This window comes from Benincasa hispida, chromosome 11 (genome assembly GCF_027475165.1).
Source record: "Benincasa hispida cultivar pf3 chromosome 11, pf3_genome.v1.1, whole genome shotgun sequence".
NCBI classification, from domain to species: domain Eukaryota; kingdom Viridiplantae; phylum Streptophyta; class Magnoliopsida; order Cucurbitales; family Cucurbitaceae; genus Benincasa; species Benincasa hispida.
The window spans coordinates 68,103,456-68,124,888 of NC_143488.1; the positions used below are offsets into that span (position 1 = coordinate 68,103,456).

The window sequence follows — 21,433 nt, forward strand, 5'->3', positions numbered from 1 at the left end:
CCAATGCATAATATCTAAAACAATCACACAATAGATGAGTGATACAAGCCTGGGTAATGAGCAGGGATTCACGAATCTAGATGGCGAACTGATGCTTGAAAACACTTAAGCATCCTTTCCAACCTGAGGATCAAAACAAAATAATCATGAGATGGATCTATATCTTTAAAAAAAAAAAAAAAATCAAATAACAAATAAAATTAAGCTGAATCAAAACAAGAACACTTGGGTTGCCTCCCAAGAAGCGCTTAGTTTGACGTCTTTTGCTAGACCAGGACCAATTGATCACTCTGTAAAGTGTAAGTCCTCCATACGTCACTCCTCATCTCCACAGTAGTGTTTCAACCTTTGGGCATTGACTTTGAACGTTGCTCCATCCTTACCATGTAGCTCCACTACACCATAAAGAGTAACATCCTTGATTACGAATGCTCCAGACCATCGAGACTTAAGTTTTCCTGGAAACAATCGAAGACGAGAGTTAAACAGCAAAACCCGTTGACCAGGTAGAAAAACTCTAGGTACAATCCGACTATCATGCCATTTCGTCGTGTGTTCCTTATAAATCTTAGAATTCTCATATGCTTGGTTTCGGAACTCCTCCATCACATTAAGTTGCAATAATCTGTGCTTCCCAGCTGTTTGAAGATCAAAATTCAGCTTCTTAATAGCCCAATAATCTCGATGCTCTAACTCAACAGGCAGATGGCACGCCTTTCCAAACACTAACTTGTACGGGGATGTACCAATCAGAGTTTTAAAAGCCATTCTATACACCCACAAAGCATCATCAAGCTTTAATGCCCAATCCTTCCTGTTGGCTTGAACTGTCTTTTCTAGAATTTGCTTAATCTCCCTGTTAGATACTTCAGCTAACCCGTTAGTCTGTGGGTGATAAGCTAAAGATACCTTATGCTTAACCTCATATTTAGAAAGCATCCTGTCAAGAAATTTATTACAAAAGTGAGATCGCTCATCACTAATCAGTGCTCACGGGGTGCCAAACTGTGTGAAAATATTTTTATGCAAGAATTTAAGGACCTTACGAGCATCATTTGTCCTAGTAGCAACCGCTTCTACCCACTTTGAAACATAATCTACCGCAAGCAGAATATAAGAGTACCCTCAGAAGGTGAGAAAGGACCCATAAAATTGATAACTGGTAGAAATACAAGTTATTACAGCTCAAATAAGTAAAACAATGAGAGAATGTGATGATAAAATAGGCAATATCATGTATGAAAGTGCTAAACTGAAAGGAATTACGATCGCAAACGTTCATCGCATAAAAGTAGTTAATTTACCTATTTTGTGCAGGTACAATGCGATGACACATATGAAATTGCGATCCAAAGGCACAATGTGTCAGCACACTTGAAGATTGCGATCGCAAGTTATGCGATCGTGAGAAGTTTCTAAAAAGAGGCGGCCGCATAAAGATCTCACATTAAGGTGACAGCATAATAAATCATGATGGGACGAAAAGCTGATAACGGTCGATTTCGAATTTAGTTGACAAGCCATTAAAAGCCACACTGTAGCAAGTACACTCAACTTTCGGTGACCATTAAACGACGCATCAGAGAGGGGAATTAATACCGCCCATCATTGCAATCATTAGCAAGAAAGGCGGCTTCACCTTGAAATCTATAAATATCGAAGGCTACTAGTGAAAAAGGAGTTAGAGAGTTAGTTAGTTAGTCCATTCTCGCGCACACTTATACAGAGAGGACGGAGAGAGCAAGGAGACGAGGAAGCCGAGAGATCATTCCCGGACAGATCGAGAGACTGCCGGAAAGCAATACAAAAGAGAGAGGGCCAACACTTGCGAGAGCAAGAATCCACATTGAGAACAGAGTTGAAGTGATAAAAGAGCAGTGTAAAAGGCCACGGGAAGCAGGCATAACTTACCGAGCTTGTTATCTCTCATATCCATTTGTTATTTTTATTTAGTACTTTATTTACAGAAAATGGAAATCTCATTTCAATTTGTGTTCAATCTCTTCATACCTCGCATGAGTAGCTAAATTTCTGAATGGGTTGAGAAGTACTTAGCTAGCATGACTTAAAATTTACATTTTATGCGTTCATCTTGTCTTATGTAAGCATCACTCACCATTTGGACATACTTGAAAGAGTATTCTAAGGATAGAATCTAGACTTGAGAGAGTCAGATTAGAATATAGGCTTGAGAGAGTCGGATTAGAATCGCATAAGCAAGAAATAGAAACTTAGACATAAGTTCTATTACTATTTACACATCGCATGCACTCTAGAAATAGGAATGATTGTATGCGGTCACCTTGTCTTATGTGTGCATAATTCATAATCGCATAGGCAAGAGTAGAGGCTTAGAAATAAGTCCTATCGACTGTTTCGCATATACATCGCATGCGCCCAAGAAATAAGAATTATGACATTCTTCATTGAGAAATGACGTGCTATTATTTGTGTGTAGCATGGTCGCATAATTTGTGCACAATCTTAGGAAATGTTAGCTAAACCCCTTTTCAACCCCTTCATCACATACTTATTGTAACTCTACGCTTTCATCAACTCTGTATTCAACTCGTCGCATAGTAAAAATCTCAATTAAAACACTATCCACTTCATTTATTTTTACCACCGCAAAAGAATCAAAGTGTTTTGTCGCATATCTACTTAGTAATCCATGTGTTCGACCCTGGACTTACCTGGAGACCTAGGAAGGTTTATACTTGGGCCTCGTTAGGAAAACTTGCTCACACCATAACGCATCATAATTACATGCATCAAGTTTTTGGCACTGTTGCCTGGGGCTACGATATATATTGTGCTAACAGAAAACCTCTTTGATTTTCTTTGCAGCTTTCGACCTCTGTGCAGTGCCATTCCTTCGGTAAAGAAAGAAGCAAGCGTCGCATGAGCGAAGGACACGCTCTTGAGCCCAATTACGACCCAGAGATTGAAAGAACATTTCAAAGAAGACAGAAAAATAGACGCCGATAAGAAGGAAGAACTCCCAGAATGGCGGAGGAAGAAAGAGCCGCAAATGCAAACAACATAATGACGAATCCTATCCTACTGGCGAATGATCGTAATAGACCCATTCGGGAATATGCGTCACCAAACTTGTATGATTTCTCCCCAAGAATCATGAGGCCAGCATTGGACAGATCAAGGTTTAAGATGAAGCCGGTAATGTTACAGATGATACAGACAGTAGGACAGTTTGGTGGATGGTGTGGTGAAGATCCGCACGCCCATCTCCGAAGCTTCATTGAAATTTGTAACACATTTTTGTTCCCTAATATCTCCGCTGAAGAAGTTCGACTCACGCTATTCCCATTTTCGTTATGCGATAAAGTAAGAAAATGGGCATATTCCCTCGAACCAGGAGAGATAACTTCATGGGAACAGGTTGTGGAGAAGTTTATGAAGAAGTGTTTCCCTCCTACAGAGAATGCCAGAAGAAGGAAGTTAATCAAAAACTTTGAACAAGAAGAAGACGAATCACTCAGTGACGCATGGGTAAGGTTCAAGAGATTAGTGCGCGACTGCCCGCACAATGGATTGCTAGACTGACTCCAAATGGAGATTTTCTATAATGGACTAAATCCTACATCGCAGACAGCTGCTAATGTGGCAGCAGCAGGCAGTCTGCTAGATAAGACTTACAATGAGGCAAAGAACATTCTTGATTGCATATCGAAAAACCATGAAGATTGGCAAGAAAGCGATCAACGATTAAAACCCAGAGAAGGTAACGCAAATAATGGTGCCATCACATCTCTGTAAAATCAAATGAATGCAATGATAAATTTATTACAGAGCATCGCAATCAACAATCCTGGAACGTAGAGAGGGCAAGTCAACGCAATAAAATAGACAAGCACGAGCTGTGCTACATGTGGAGAATCGCATTCAGTTGAAGAGTGTCCATGAAACCCGCCGTCAATCTACTTTGTCAAGAACAACCCTTTTTCAAACACATATAACCCTGGGTGGAGAAACCACCCTAAGTTTTCTTGGAAAAATAACCAATAACAAGGCTATCAACCTATGGCGCAAAAAGAAGGACCACAAGGATTTTTCCAACGAACTAACAGTCAATAGCAACAACAAGCCAGTAGCTCTCAAGCACCACCATCATTCTCTCTGGAGAACCTGTTAAAACAGTACATTGAAAAGAATGAGACAGTCCTCCAGAACCAGGTGACTTCCATCTGCAATCTAGAAATCCAAATTGGACAGATTACGGGAGAGATGAAAAATAGACCGTAAGGGACCCTGCCAAGCTCAACTGAGCTCCCACGCAACTTGAGGAACACATGGAAAGAACACTGCCAAGTAGTCACCCTGCGAAGTGGAAAGACGACAGCGAAAGTTAGGAAGGAGCCTAGCAGGACCGATCCAAATGCGATGGAATCAAAGAAACCGTTGATGCAAAATGAGTCAGAAGAGCCCGCAATTATGGAACCTGATGTTGCGACCACCTCTAAGCCTCCAGACATGAAACAGTGAAAGTGCAGCTACCGCCATTCCCATAAAGATTGAAAAAGAAGCAAAACAACGAAGGTCAGTATCATCGCTTCCTGGAAATATTAAAACAACTACACATCAACATTCCATTTACATAAGTGATAGAGTAGATGCCGAAATATGTCAAGTTTTTTAAGGATATGATGTCAAAAAAGAGAAGCACAGGAAAATTTTCTACGGTGGCATTAACACAAGAATTAAATGCTATAATCCCAGCGAAGATTCGCGACCCAGAAAACTTTATGATACCCTGCTCAATAGGAGGGATCTATATCAGTCAGGCATTATGCGATCTTAGGGCAAACATAAATTTAATGCCCCTTTCAATCTTCAAACAATTGAATGTAGGACAGCTGACGCCCACGATAGTGATTCTCCAGCTTGCAAATAGGTCCCTAGTACACCCAGAAGGAAAGTTTAAGGATGTCTTGGTCACAATCGATAAATTCATTCTATCGGCAGATTTTCATCATTCTAGATTATGAAGCAGACAAAGATGTGCCAATCATATTGGGACGACCATTCTTGTCTACTGGTCGTGCTCAAATTGATGTGCACAAAGGAGAGATCACGATGAGCATCAGTGGAAATAAGCTCAAGTTTAACATCATCAAGGCGATGAAGTTTCCGAAGGATGAAGGCTTATCAGATTCTGACGATGAACACAGTTGCGATGAAGAGCTGGAGTCCAAAGAAGAAGATGAAGAAAGAGAGGATGCGACAACGTCCTTAGAAACCTGCCATGTAATAATAGAGACAGTGAACAATGGAGAAAAGTTGAATTTGAATAAAGAGAGAAAAACATAGAAACCTTCCTTAGAGCAACCACCTACACTGGAGCTGAAAACTCTACTAAATCATTTGAAGTATGTTTTCCTTGGCCAGAATGAAACCCTGCCAGTAATAATATCCTCTGAGTTACCGGAAGAAAAAGAAAATGCGCTGCTCAACATTCTGAAGAAGTATATTAAAGAAATCGAATGAATGCTAGCGGATATCAGAGGAATTAGCTTGACGTACTGTATGCATAGAATTCAGCTCGAAGAAAACCAGAAAGGCTCGATAGAACCTCAATGCAGACTAAACCCTGTGATGAAAGAGGTTGTTAAAAAAGAGATCATTAAATGGTTAGACGCTGACATCATATACCCTATTGCTGATAGCATATGGGTTAGCCCCGTGCAATGCGTTCCCAAAAAGGGTAGAATGACAGTAGTCTCGAACGCAAACAACGAGTTAATCCCAATGAGGACTGTCACTGGTTGGTGGATTTGTATGGACTACCAGAAGCTCAAAGCGGCGACGAAGAAAGATCATTTCCCTTTACTTTTTATTGGTCAAATGTTAGACCGACTAGCAGAGAATGACTACTTCTATTTTTCTTGATGGGTATGTGGGCTATGACCAGATAATGATTGCACCAGAAGACAAAAAAAAAAACAACATTCACTTGTCCATATGGAACGTTCGCTTTTCGCTGCATGCCATTTGGATTATGCAATGCGTCGAGCACGTTTCAGAGGTGCATGATGGAAATCTTCTCCGAGTATCTCGAGGACTCAGTGGAAATCTTTATGGACGATTTCTCAGTTTATGGGCGAACGTATGAAGTTTGTCTGAAAAACTTGGAGAGGATACTAAAAAGATGCAAATAGACCAATCTGGTATTGAATTGGGAGAAATGCCATTTCATGGTTAAAGAAGAATTGTGCTTGGGCACAAGGATTCGAAGGAGGGGCTAGAGATGAATAAAGCAAAAATTGAGGCCATTGAAAAACTTCCACCCCCAACAGATGTGAAGGCTTTAAGGAGTTTCTTAGGACATGCAGGGTTCTACAGACGATTTGTGAAGGACTTCTCTAAAAGAGCTCAACCGTTGAATGCGTTGCTAGAAGCTGACAGAACTTTTGACTTTGATTCACAATGCCTCAAAGCATTCAAGGCACTGAAGGACCCATTGATTACAGCGCCTATTTTGATCACACCCGACTGGACAAAGCCATTCGAGTTGATGTGTGATGCCAGAGATTATGCGATGGGGGCAGTGTTAGCACAGAAGGAAAAGACAATGCTACATCCCATCGCATATGCGAGTATAACATTGAACTCCGCCCAGGCAAACTACACCACCACATAGAAGGAACTTCTAGCGTAATATTTGTGATTGAAAAATTCAGATCTTACTTATTGGGATCCAAAGTTATAATTCACTTCGACCACTCACAATAAGATATTTAATGACTAAAAAAGATGCAAAGCCAAGGCTAATCCGATGGGTTCTCCTACTCCAAGAATTTAATATGGAAATAATCGATCGCAAGGGAACCGAGAACCAGGTCGCTAACCATTTATCAAGATTAGAGAATCCTGAAGTGGATCACATTTAGTCAGAGGTGAACGCATCCTTCCCGAACGAACAGTTGCTTAAAATTGAAGAACTACCCTGGTATGCAGATATTGTCAATTTCTTGGTCCGCAAACAATTTCTGGAAAATTACACATCCCACCAAAAGAAGCGGCTCATTCATGAATATAAATCCTACTACTGGGACGAGCCAAATCTTTACAGAAGTGGACCAGACCAGATCTTGAGACTTTGTGTGCCAGAGATGGCTTTTCAGCGCATATTTTTTTAATGTCATGACTCATCCTATGGCGGACATTTCGGGGGACAGTGCACAATAGTAAAAGTTTTACAAAGCAGGTATTATTGCCAACTTTGTTTAAGGATGCGCAAGACTATTCTATGAAATGCAATAAGTGTCAACGCACTGGAAACATTTCACAGAAAAATGCGATGCCGATGAAAATTATATTGGAATTGGAACTTTTCGATGTTTGGGGCATAGACTTCATGGGACCATATCCACCATCAAATGGTCATATATACATTCTGTTGGCCGTTGATTATGTCTCCAAGTTGCGGCAACAGTCTCCAAATTCTTGCAGAGAAACATCTTCACTCGTTTTGGCACCCCACATGCCATACTAAGTGATGAAGGAACCCACTTTGTCAATCGTATCTGTAACGACTCAACCCCCTAGGACTTAAGTTAGATCGTTACTAAATACATGCATGCATAGAACTTAAAACGACACTCTTTTATGGTGAAATAAATGCTAAACAAATAAGGTAAGTGCAAAAATTCATTAAATTCAAATATTAAAAATAACAATAGGGTACCCATAAATCATAAATGATAATAAATAAGTCTGAAAACGATTCTTAATAGTAAGTTTCAAACATTAAAACTGAAAGTTAAGAAAAACATGAAAAGAAATCTAAATCTCATGAGCGGAAACATAAAACTAGTCCTAGTAGCTCGATCACGAATTCCACTTGTCCATCGCCGGTACATATCTGCTCTTACCTAAAACAACAACATGAGAAAGAATGAGTATAAAATACTCAGTAAGTAACCTCGCTACTGAGGTCAGGTTAGGCATCTATCTAGATGCCTACCTCTGGTGGAACATATAAACTGTCCTAGTCCTCGTGAGACACATACATACATGAAAAACTAAGTTCTATCCTACTGTAGCTAAATATGCCAACTACCTCTGGTGAATCCCGAAGGAAACACAATCTGATGAATCCCAAAGGAAACACAAATTAGTGAATCTTGAAGGAAACACAAACTGGTGAATCCCGAAGGAAACACAAACTGGTGAATCCTAAAGGAAACACCATATCTGGTGAATCCCGAAGGAAACACAAACTGGTGACTCTCGAATGAAACAAAAACTAGTGAATCCCGAAGGAAACACAATATCTGGTGAATCCCGAAGGAAACTTAAACTGGTGAATCCCGAAGGAAACACAATATCTGGTGAATCCTGAAGGAAATACAAACTGGTGAATCCCGAAGGAAACACAGACTGGTGAATTCCAAAGGAAACACAAACTGCTGGGCATTCTAACTAATCAGTAAAATCACTATCACAATCTCGACATCACAATCTCAACATGGTTCTATAACATACATATACACCTCATCATCATGATTCTACAATATACATATAAATTTCTTCATCATAGCTTTATAACATATGTATGCATCTCATCCTTCTCAGATTCAGCAGGATCTCCAATAAAAATAATATACTCCAGTCATACTAGTATTCAAACATCTCTATGCGCAACTAGCCTTTTAAACTCTCATATTAGGAAGGCATACATAAACATCAAACCATCAATATATCCTCAGTAAATCATATTTGTCAATTCCTAACTCTAGTCATTTCAAACCTCAATCAATGAAGGCAGACATAAATATCATGCTAACTAATAATCCTCAATAAATCATAATTATCATTGTCAAGCACTAGGGTAGTTCCAGCAGTAAGATTGCTTACCTCAACTTGATAAAAAAAAGCAAAACAAAATCTCCTTAGAACTTCTTTAGCACACTTGAATCAACCTAAAGTTGTGGCTTAGTCCAAGACAAATTTCAATACTCGATTTAATTAGCCAATCTATCTTCACCAAATTTTATGCAAAACAAAATAGTATCTAGCTTGATGGTCAATGCCTGAAAACTTCCAATCATTGAATCTAAGTTTCAAACTAAAGAGAGGTTACTAGTTTAACCCAAAATCAAAGGGGTGTACTTCACCTCCCAAATTATAAGGAAAAATAAGTTTTACCGGGGTTTTCCTCAAAATTCCGGCAAAGATCGAGGCAATAGAGGTCGACGGTGCATCAATGTGTTGCTGTCGGACGGCATAAATTGTTTAGGCTAGCGGCTGGTAGTGAGGGTCTTGTATGAGGAGGGTTTGCGAGAGTGGGAGAAAAGGGGAATTTCTAGTTTACAGATTTTATTCAGTAGCGATTACGAAAAAATCAAAGCTTCAAATAACGATCCAACCGTTCAAAATGAAACTCTATATGCCGCGAACAGACTGACCAAATTTGAGCAGGATCCAACGGTTTAAACTCTGACAATCAACAATTTTATAGAAGCTACCGCTGAAAAACTGAATTGCTTTCTCCCCAATTTTTGACCTCTTTTCACTCTCATTTAATTTCGAAAAAATCTCAATTATTTTATTTTTTCCAAATTTTGAAAAGATAAATAAAATATTTTATCACAATATCTCCAAAATCTCCAAAGATTCTATTAAATTTAGAAATCAATTAACTTTTCAAATTATCTTAATTTAGGCTTCAAAAACCAAAATTAAAAGGCATAAGATCCATCAATTTGATACAAATTAAACCTTCCAAATATTTAAATCAATTCAAAATCACATGGAATTAATTATCTCTTTTAATTTTTATTATTATTGTTATTTTTAAAGTTGGCCCTCCAAAATCAAAGGGAAGCAAAATTCAATATTTTCAAGATAATTAGTTCAAATATCTAATCAATTAAATTCAATTTAACCAATAAAAGTTTTTCAATTATTTCAATTTAACCCCAATTTTCCAAATGAAAGGGAAATTTAAACTAAATAATTTTAGATAATTAACTTAAATTTTCCTAAAATTCGGGATGTTACATTCTTCCCTTCTTAAGAAACTTTCACCCTCAAACGTTCAAGTCCTTAAAGGCTCGTGATACTTAGTTCTTATCTCATCTTCATGTTTCCAAATTGCTTCTTCAGACCGATAATTCTACCAAAGAACTTTTAATTAGCACTAACTCCACGTTTCAAAAAGTCTTCACCTCCTACCATGAATTGTATAACTTATCTGAGATAATATCATGTTACTCTTTAATCTTAAAATAAATACATAAGACCATTTAGACCCTCCTATGCGCGAGTCTGAAAATCTCACTTAAATGAGGCTCGTGAAGTCCCCATAAAAATACATCACCATAACCTCATAATAGTTGTAACCATTACTTGATGTCAGTTTCTAAGATAAAGACCTTCATGATTGCATACATCTATATTAAGAGTGTTCACACTCCATAGAGTGGGTCACCTCACTGTCCATGCAACAGAAAATATATCTCTCGTGGCTTCTCAAGTCCAGAATTCAAAATTTGGATTTGACACCTAATTGCCCTGACAATCCCCTGCACTGAGATACGCTATCATATTCAATTCATAATAGTTGATACAAAGTCGCGTGAATCATCTTTCTTTCCTAATAAACAAAGCTGGTGTGCTCTTAGGAAAAACATTAAAGCACATATGAAACACTTTGCTAAATGGTTCTTGTATAAGTGACTTAGACTATTCCAACTCTGCTAGAGTGCTTCTATGAGGAGCCTTAAGGATAGAAGTTGCTCTCAACTCAAGTTCATCTCTAGTGCTAGGGGTCATTCTGGGAGATCAAATTTACTCAACCTTAATACTCATATAGCTTGTTTCTTACTTGCAGCTAGATTACTTTCATCTTCAAATAAAATCGATGGCTTCATTAATTCCTTGTTCTAGATATACATGTCCACAATCAAAACCTCTAGACCTTGCTGATACCTTTCAAGGTCTTCCCCCTTTTTAACGAGGCCCTACCCCTTCCATTTCCATAGTTTCTAGATGCTATTGCTACTAAACATCCTTTCATAAAACGGTATTTCCTCTGATTCCACTATAATTTGAAGAAGATTGCTAAGCACTCTTCCAACGCGTGATAGTCTAGCTTAATCAAACTCTCATGCTAAAATTGAGTTCCATGATCAATAGTTTAGGCAGGATATCCATTCAACCAAAAAATACTAAGATCCATAGTTTCAAATAGTAATGCGATTGATCATACCAACTCTAAAGGTTCATAAACACATATTTCCTATCTTGGACACCAAACCAAATATTTGTTCTTAATCTCAAAACATCAATTCCCCTTACCTTCTCAAAACAACAAAATATTTCTTAAATCCTTTCATCTTCCCTTATCTTTTCCAAGTCCAATAAATCCAAGATGCTCTATTTCACTTTCCTAGTGAAATATATCTGTACCAAAACATGTGACTATTTGAATCCCTTTTCACAGTCTACAATCCAACAACCTAAGCAAGCTATATATTTTTATATATATTTTCGAATAATGCCTACTGCAGTCCAAATTTCCAAATAGTAATAAGAGATTCCTTCTTTACACTAAAACCAATGCCTGTTTTACACTAAAACCAACGCCTTATATCCACCCATATCATGTTTTAAAATCCAAACCATACTTAACTATTTGGGAGTCTTGAACACATTAATTTCAATTTATCTTACCAAATAAATAAAACCTTTCCTTAAATACTTTTATTTTTCTTCATATTTATCCTTGCTTAACCCAACAGCTTGAAGGTGCACTTTTCACTTCCAGAGTGAAACATAATCCCTAAACCAAGACATATGACCTTTTATATCCTTTTCCATAAATCTAAAATTATATTCCAAACTTGGAACCATAGTAGAGTATCCCCACAAGATCACATTGCTTTTAAACTTTAAAACGTTTATCCTTCCTCTTGGTATGGTTAATTAAACTTGAACCTTTTCATTGCAACAAACACATAGTTTAAATCCAAGCACCTTAAGAATTTTCAATCCAATAACTCGTTTTCTCCCATCTAAAGGCAACTATAAATTCAATCATCTTGGCATTCCTTGACCAATTCATCTTACCTAGGTCTTGTAAGGAGTTCCTCATACTATCGCTTTATACTCCATCTAGTAATTCTTCTTCCTTTTAGGCACGTTACATAAAGAACAAAAACACCATACATTACTCGCTCCACTAACTTCGATACCATGAAAGTGATCATGACCTATTAATCCTTTCAATTTTTTTTTCTTGGAACATTTTGACTTTAATATTTAGCAATCCTTAATAAAATTTATAGTCTCTTCTTCACCTCTTTTTTATCTTATAAATAAACTTTAATTTCGTAACTAAGAACACGTGCCTTGTGATAAAGTTCCTTGTAGCACCACAGTTTTATTCTCGTACTGGTGAATCCTGAAGGAAACACAAATTGGTGAATCCCGAAGGAAACACAATATTTGGTGAATCCCGAAGGAAACACAAACTGGTGAATCCCGAAGGAAACACAATATCTGGTGAATCCCGAAGGAAACACAAACTGGTGGGCATTCTAACTAATCAGTAAAATCATTATCACAATCTCGACATCACAATCTGAACATGGTTCTATAACATACATATACATCTCATCATCATGATTCGACAATATACATATAAATTTCTTCATCATAGCTTTACAACATATGTAGGCATCTCATCCTCCCCAGATTCAGCAGGATCTCTAATAAAAATAATATACTCCAATCATACTAGTATTCAAACATCTCTATGTGCAACTAGCCTTTTAAATTCTCATATTAGCAAGGCATACATAAACATCAAACTATCAATATATCCTCAGTAAATCATATTTGTCAATTCCTAACTCTAGTCATTTCAAACCTCAGTCAATGAAGGCAGACATAAATATCATGCTAACTAATAATCCTCAATAAATCATAATTATCATTGTCGGACACTAGGGCAGTTCCAGTAGTAAAATTACTTACCTCAACTTGGTAAAAAAACGCAAAACAAAATCTCATTAGAACTTCTTTAGCACACTTGAATCAACCTAAAGTTGTGGCTTGGTCCAAGACAAATTCCAATACTCGATTTAATTAGCCAATCGATCTTCACCAAATTTTATGCAAAACAAAATGGTATCTAGCTTGGTGGTCAATGCCTCAAAACTTCCAAACCTTGAATCTAAGTTTCAAACCAAAGAGAGGTTACTAGTTTAACCCAAAATCAAAGGGGTGAACTTCGCCTCCCAAATTATAAGGAAAAATAAGTCTTACCCAAGGTTTTCTCAAAATTCTAGCAAAGATCGGGGTAATGGCGGCCGACGGCGCGTCAACTGGTGGCTGCCATAGATAGGCAGCGTGTGTTGCTGTCGGACGACATAATGCGTCAAGGCGAAAACATAAAGATTTACGATCCAAAAGCACAATACGTCAGCGCACTTGAAGATTGTGATTGCAAGTTATACGATCGTGAGAAGTTTCTAAAAAAGGTGACCGCATAAAGATCTCGCATCAAGACGACAACATAATAAATCATGATGGGATGGAAAGCTGATAACGGTCGATTCTAAATTTAGTTGACAAGCCGTTAAAAGCCACACTGTAACAAGTACACTTAACTTTCAGTGACCATTAAACGATGCTTCAGAGTAGGGGAATTAATGCCGCCCATCATTGCAATCATTAGCAAGAAAAGCTGCTTCACCTTGAAATCTATAAATACTAAAGACCACCAATGAAAAAGGAGTTAGAAAGTTAGTCAGTTAGTCCATTCTCGCGCACACTTATACATAGAGGATGGAGAGAGCAAGGAAACAAAAAAGCCGAGAGATCATTCCCAGAAAGATCGAGAGACTACCGAAAAGCAATATAAAGGAGAGAGGGCCAACACTTGCGAGAGCAAGAATCCACATTGAGAACAGAGTTGAAGTGATAAAAGAGCAGTGTAAAATGCCACGGGAAGCAAGACATTACTTACTGGGCTTGTTATCTCTCACATCCATTTGTTATTTTGTATTCAGTACTTTATTTACAGAAAATGGAAATCTCATTTCAATTTGTGTTTAATCTCTCCATACCATGCATGAATAGCTAAATTTCTGAATAGGTTGAGAAGTACTTAGCTAGCATGACTTAAGATTTACATTTTATGCGATCATCTTGTCTTATGTATGCATCATTCACCCTTTGGACATACTTGAGAGAGTAGTGTAAGGATAGAATCTAGACTTGAGAGAGTCAGATTAGAATCTAGACTTGAGAGAGTCAGATTAGAATCTAGGCTTGAGAGAGTCAGATTAGAATCGCATAAGCAAGAAATAGAAACTTAGACATAAGTTCTATTGCTATTTACACATCGCATGCACCCTAGAAATAGGAATGATTGTATACGGTCACCTTGTCTTATGTGTGCATCATTCATCATCGCATAGGAAAGAGTAGAGGCTTAGAAATAAGTCCTATCGACTGTTTCGCATATACATCGCATGCATCCTAGAAATAGGAATTATGGCATTCTGCATTGAGAAATGGCGTGCTGTTATTTGTGTGTAGCATGGTCGCATAATTTGTTCACAATCTTAGGAAACGTTAGCTAAACCCCTTCTCAACCCCTTCATCGCATACTTATTGTAACTCTATGCTTCCATAAACTCTGCTTCAACTCTATCACATAGGAAAAATCTCAATCAAAACACTATCCACTTCATTTGTTTTTATCACCGCAAAAGAATCAAAGTGTTTGTTACATATTTGCTTAGTAGTCCCTGTGTTTAACCCTGGACTTACCAGGAAACCTAGGAAGGTTTATACTTGGGCCTTGTTAGGAAAACTTGCTCAATCCATAACGCATCATAATTACACGCATAAAAAATAAATACCCCATACATCAAATAATTCTACTTCTAAAATTGGGGTAAGGGAAAATTCACTTTTTCTCGAAACATTTCTAGTATGCTGGCACCTATCACAAGTTCTCACATACGTATAACAATCTCCAAACAATGTAAGCCAATAAAAACTAGATTATAATACCTTTGTTGCAGTTCGTGCGAGCCCAAAGTGTCCACCATATGGAGATGAATGACATTCAAATAATATTTTAGCATACTCTTCCAATGGCACACATTGCCTAATGACATCATCAAAACAGATCTTAAATAGAAAGGGGTTATCCCATAGGAAAAACTTAACCTGGTGTAGGAACCTTTTCTTCTGTTCATAATTCAAGTCAGGAGCATCACTCCCCCTGCCAAGTAGTTCACATAATCAGCAAACCAAGGAACACTCCCTTATACCTTTTATAGGTGCTCATCAGGAAATTCTTCAACTATCTGAGTCAATTGCCGGTAACTTTCATGCTCAATCCTGGACAGGTGATCGGTTACCACATTCTCACAACCCTTTCGATCTTTAATCGTGAAGTCAATTTCGTGCAACAATAAAATCCATCTAATTAGTCTAGGCTTTGCATTTTTCTTTTCAAACAAGTATTTTAGAGCAACATGATCTATGTGAACAATTATTTTAGAGCTAAGTAGATAGGGCCTAAACTTATCAAAAGAAAATACAACAAGTAGTTCTTTCTCATTAGTATTATAGTTTACTTGGGCAGAATCAAGAGTCCTACTTGCATAATAAATTGCCCTAAATAACTTTTCTTTACATTGGCCTAAAACGGCCTCTATAGCAAAATCACTGGCATCACATATTATTTCAAATGACTGACTTCAATCAGGTGAGACAATAATAGGTGTAGAAGTCAAATTTTCTTTCAAATAATTAAAAGCACTCAGACAAGCCTCATCGAAAACAAACTTTGAGTCTTTTTCTAATAGGTTGCACAAGTGTTTTGCAATTTTTGAAAAATCTTTTATAAAACGCCTATAAAACCCTGCATGCCCTAAGAAACTTCTAACTCCCTTGACATTCACTAGAGGGGGTAACTGGTCTATAGCTGAAACTTTAGCCTGATCAACCTCTAATCCTCTTTTAGAAATCTTGTGCCCTAGAACAATATCTTTCTTGACCATGAAATGACATTTCTCCAATTCAAGATAAGATTGGTTTCCTGGCATCTATGTAAAACACGAGAAAATTTAGCTAAACAAGAATCAAATAAGGACCCAAACATAGAAAAATCATCCATAAAAACCCCTATGATCTCCTCAATCAACCCATGAAAAATGGCGATCATGCATCTCTAGAAAGTGGTTAGTGCATTATATAAGTCGAATGGCATCCTCCTGAATGCAAATGTCCCATATGGACACGTGAACGTCGTCTTCTCCTAATCTTCAGGAGCAATAACGATCTGATTGTAACCTAAGAAACCATAAAAAAAAATAAAAATAGAAAGGATATCTGGCTAGCCTATCTAACATCTAATCAATAAAAGGCAATGGAAATGGTCTTTTCTGGTGGCCTTGTTCAGCTTCTTACAATCGATGCACACCCTCCAACTTGTAACTGTCTTGGTGGGAATACTTTCATTATTCTCATTTTTTATCACCGTCATTCTGCCCTTCTTGGGTACCACTTGGACCCGACTCACCCAAGGGCTATCAGATATTGCATATATAATTCCTGCATTTAACAATTTAAGCACCTCAGCCCTTACAACTTCTTTCATTGGAGGATTTGACCTCCTTTGGGGTTCAATCGAGGGACTAAATTAATCTTCCATTAAAATATTATGCATCACAATTGAGGGACTTATTCCTTTCAAGTCACTAATTGACCACCCCAAAGCTAATCGATAAGACTCTTAACAATTTCTCCTCTTCGATTTGATTTAACTCAGATGAAATAATTATGGGGTATGTAGACAATTCTCCTAGAAAAGAATACCCCAAATGTGCAGGTAGGTCTTTCAATTCTAATAAGGGTGGCGTATTAACATTAGACTCACTAACAGACCGTAAAGGTATAGATACATGCTTAGCATAACACATAGGTAGATAATTCAAGCATTCAGTGTAAAACAAAATATCCTCATCTATCCCATCTATCATATCCATCTTACAGTTTAACAAACTCTGACTCAAATGATTGGTGGTTAAGGCCAGTTCATGAAACTCAGCAATATGTCTATCCACAACATTAATGATATAATAAGTATTATCGGACTCAACATGCTTCAGATAACAGAAAATATTAAATTTTACCTTCTTGTCGTTTATTCGAAGTGTAAGCTTACTGTCGTAGACGTCGATCAATGGCCTACCTGTGGCCAAGAATGGCCGGCCTAGGATGATGGGAACCTCTGAGTCTTCCTCCATATCCAGAACTACAAAATCTGCTGGGAAGATGAATTTACCAACCATGACTAGCATATCCTTCACTACACCTCAAGGGTATGTAAGAGAGCAATCTACTAGTTGCAAAGATATGGTTGTCAGCTACACCTCTCCTATGTCCAATTTCCTGTACAAAGATAAAGGCATCAGATTAATTGAGGCCCCTAAATCACATAGACCTCTACTTACCATTAAGCTCCAAATGATACAGAAGATTGTAAAACTCCTAAGATCCTTCATCTTTTGAGGCAGCTTCCTCTGTAAAATTGCACTGCATTCCTCTGTTAAACTCATAGTCTCAAATTTTCTAAATTTCTTCTTTTTTGATAACACATCCTTCATAAACTTGGCATAGTTAGGCATTTGTTCCAATGCATCTGCGAAAGAAATATTTATATGCAACTTCTTAAAAATGTCTAAAAATTTTGCAAATTGATTATTTAACTTCTCTTTTGAAAACGTTGAGGATAAGGGATGTTGTTACAAATAAGAGGTAAAGGTTTAGAAAAACTCCCTGAATTCGATGGAATGGGCACATCAATTTCCTCCTTCTCGGCACTCACTCCAGTGCTTTTTGTCACAGGATCATCAGCCTTCTGTGCATCCTCATATCCACCCTTTCAGACTCAGCTACTACTCCCCCACTTTTCAAATTCATTGCATTGCACTCCCCCTTTTTGCTTTTCTCAGCACAGCAGACGAATTTACCTGACTGTATAGCATTTATTGTGGTCGCCATCTGGTTAAACTAGGCCTCAAGGTTCTGAATAGCCTTACCATGGTTAGTCATGGTACTTTCGAAGTAGTCCGCCCTACTTTTGGATTTTGTGATGAACTCTCTCATCAATTCCTCCATTGAGGGCTTTTGCTCAAGAGGTGGTGAAGGAGTTGAAAAACTTGGATGACCCTACAAAACATTCTTAGTGTTAGCATAAGAGAAGCTTGCACGATTACACAAACCTGACTGATAATGAGGAGGTTGGTGTGTCTGATATGGGTTCTAATGTGCCCCTCGATACTGGTTGTGCTGATGCACAAAATTTGCCTACTTAGTGATTGGCACCTCTCATGATGGGGTTGCATGGCATGCTACAAAATCATCTGATGGTTGGGTACCTACAGATAGATGACTAATTATGTTAGTCAAAGCAGCCACTTGTTCCTTTAACGCCCCTATTACATCAAGCTCATACAGGCTTGCCACTCTAGATGTGCCCATTCTGATGGCCAGTTGTAACTTGTGGTAGCCATATCTTCTAATAGTGCCTGAGTAGCAGTTGAAGTCTTTGTAAAAATTGAGCCACCTGTAGCGACATCCCAGATGGATTTCATAGTGCTGGTCAATCCATTGTAGAACAACTGAATTTGCAACCAGTCAGGATACCCATGTTGGGGGCACTTCCGTAGAAGCTCCTTATATCGTTCCCATGCCTTAAATAGTTGCTCATCCTCTTTCTTACTGAATGTCCCAATTTCTGTCCTTAATCTACTGGTTTTCACAGGAGGGAAAAATTTGTTCAGAAAAGCTTGGGCCAACTCTTCCCACGTAGTTATGCTCCCCGTTGTAAGTGACTCCAATCAATTTCTTGCCTTGTCCTGCACAGAAAAAGGGAACAGTCTCAAGTGAATAGCATCAGAAGAGACTCCATTTATTTTTACCGTTTCACTAATTTCCAGGAAAGAGCGGATGTGCTTGTGTGGAACTTCGTGTGGAGTTCCTCTGAATACAAGGTCCCATGCCATCTGAATTAAACCAGGTTTCAACTCAAAATTATTGGGTTAATTGAGGCCTTTGAAATGCCTGTTTGGGTCATTGGGACAATTAGTTGGAAGTATTCTTTAATGGTTCGGTCAACTCCCCCTTGGTCTCTCATGGCAGCAAACTCAAGTTATAAAAACTATAAAACAAAACAAAAACAAAAAGCCCAAATTAAGATCAACTCAATCTTTAGCAATATTAAGTTAGGAAAAAATTTTCGTGCCGATCCCCGGCAATGACACCAAAAACTTGACGGTATGCACAAGCGCACACAATCGAAGTAATAAATCCTAAATAGGGTATCGTCCTCAGGGACCGGTGTGAGCAAAATTTTCCTAACCTAGCTATCACAGTTCTTCGTCAATTTTATCCAAGCAACCAAAAGATGATATTTATCTATAACTACAGATAACAAAAATTCAGACACATAAAAGAACAATTCAGAGCAATAAATAAAATATTTGTACATTATAATTACAAACTATGGGACCCTACGAGATTTAAGGCATCAACCCCAACAGAGATAACCCTCACCTTGCAAATCTAAGGATAATTCCAAATTAACAGGAGTTCATAGTTAGCTCAGGATTCAGGTTGAGTTACCTAGGTCATTGCTTTGAAAAAGTCAGTCTTAAAAGTAAACGATGTTATAAATATGAGTGACTTATTTCTTGTTCCTGGTCTTACACAAACTCATTATATAGGACGCCCCCACTCGCATATCTCCACATGAACGATTCATGATCACATCATGTATTATCTACAAACTAGGTCACGTCTGATAGTGTTACCAAAATAAGGTACCCAATCTTATTCATATCCTATAGACCATTGTGGCTATTTACTCAAACTTGTTCAATCTTTATGTCTCCACATAAAGTTCAAGTATTCATGTAATAGCCATGGATTTTAGTTTATTGGATTTAGTCTATGCAAGTATAATTTACCTATTCAACAACAATTTTATTGAATAAATGTCAATAATATCTTTATTGAAAATAAAATATGTTTAACATTACATACTGTGAGTTTTAAGACATACTGATGGGTGGAAAATGGAGTAAATAAATATGCGTTCATTGTTCGTTCTCTATTCGTTGCTGTTCATGTGTTGGACAAAGGGATATGCAATATTCGTTTGATGACTATGCATTTCTGCCACAAGTTTTCTTGCTCTCTCGCCAAGTATAACGAGATTGCAAGTTTCTCAGGTGATCCGAGGTCGAACTCAGGGAATTCCAGCTAAATGTTATGAAGTAAAGTGTTTGCAGCGAAGAATAAAAGAATATTGAAGGTTATGGGCTATGCGCTACTCCTATTCCTAACTAACAGATTAAGCAGTGGAAGTATGACTATGAGAGGTAGAGACACGACAATGCTTAACGCGTAATAGATGCATGGGAAAATAGATAAAATGGCGGGGATGACTTCACCACATAACTGATAACGGGTAGAAATGCACGTTATCATAGTGCTAAGTTCTTAAATAATGTTGGCTTGCGTTGATAAAACATGGTAAATTGCGTCCAATAAGCATCAATTTAATAATATTGCGGTCGCATGCGTTCACCGTATTAGAACAGTTGATTTGTGTAGTTTTGTGCAGAATATGCGATGACACAAGGCAGAAATTGCGATCATAGGAAATCATTGGTCGAGCGCAGCATTACCGCAAGGCTTTGCGGTGATTGTGTTCGCAAATATTCGCCCTAGAAGGATTGCAACAACGTGGTCAGCACAACATGGTGGGCACATCTGGGTAAAAGGCTAATTAATCGCGATGGGACAGAAAGTTGATGACATTCGAATCCAAATTAAGTTGACAACCGATTAACGATAACAAGTACATTTAGCTTTTCGGTGACAAATATTCGGCACATCAGTCAGAAGAATTAAAGTCGTCCTATTCGTGCAATCATGAGAGAGAAGCCACCGTTCACCCTGGATGTTCTATAAATACCAAGGGCGACCTTCAGAAAAGGGGTTCAGGAGTTCGAAATTTCATACTTCAGTTTGCACGTCTTTGTTCATAGTTTTCCTTTCGTTTTAAGGTGGTGCTGACAGATCGTTTGGGTAAGCTTGGGGGAGCGTCGGAAGCTCCCAGAATAGAGGGAGGGCCGACGCCTGCAGAAGTAGGAATATCTTTGGAACTGAATAGAGATTGACAGTGTAAAAGCCTCGGTCAGCAAGGAATTGCTACCAGACTCTCTACCTTTATCTTCCATTGTTATGTTGTACTCAAACTCATTTATAAAAATGGAATTTCCTTCTCTACATCTATTCACTCTCTGTTATTTACGCATGAGTAGCTAAATCTGTCGAATGGGTTGGGAAGCATTTAGCTAGCACAACTAGGGAA

The 21,433-nt window shown here is 37.9% G+C and overlaps 1 protein-coding gene across 1 annotated transcript; it reads right to left on the reverse strand.

Moving 5' to 3' along the window:
• Positions 1 to 315: 315 nt before the first annotated feature.
• On the reverse strand, positions 316 to 2,871 carry LOC150032830 (uncharacterized). Its single transcript, XM_090307040.1, has 2 exons — positions 2,828 to 2,871; positions 316 to 979 (listed from the first exon to the last, which is right to left on the reverse strand). Exons 1-2 carry the CDS (start codon positions 2,869 to 2,871, stop codon positions 316 to 318), a joined length of 708 nt encoding a protein of 235 aa, XP_090163166.1.
• Positions 2,872 to 21,433: the final 18,562 nt, after the last annotated feature.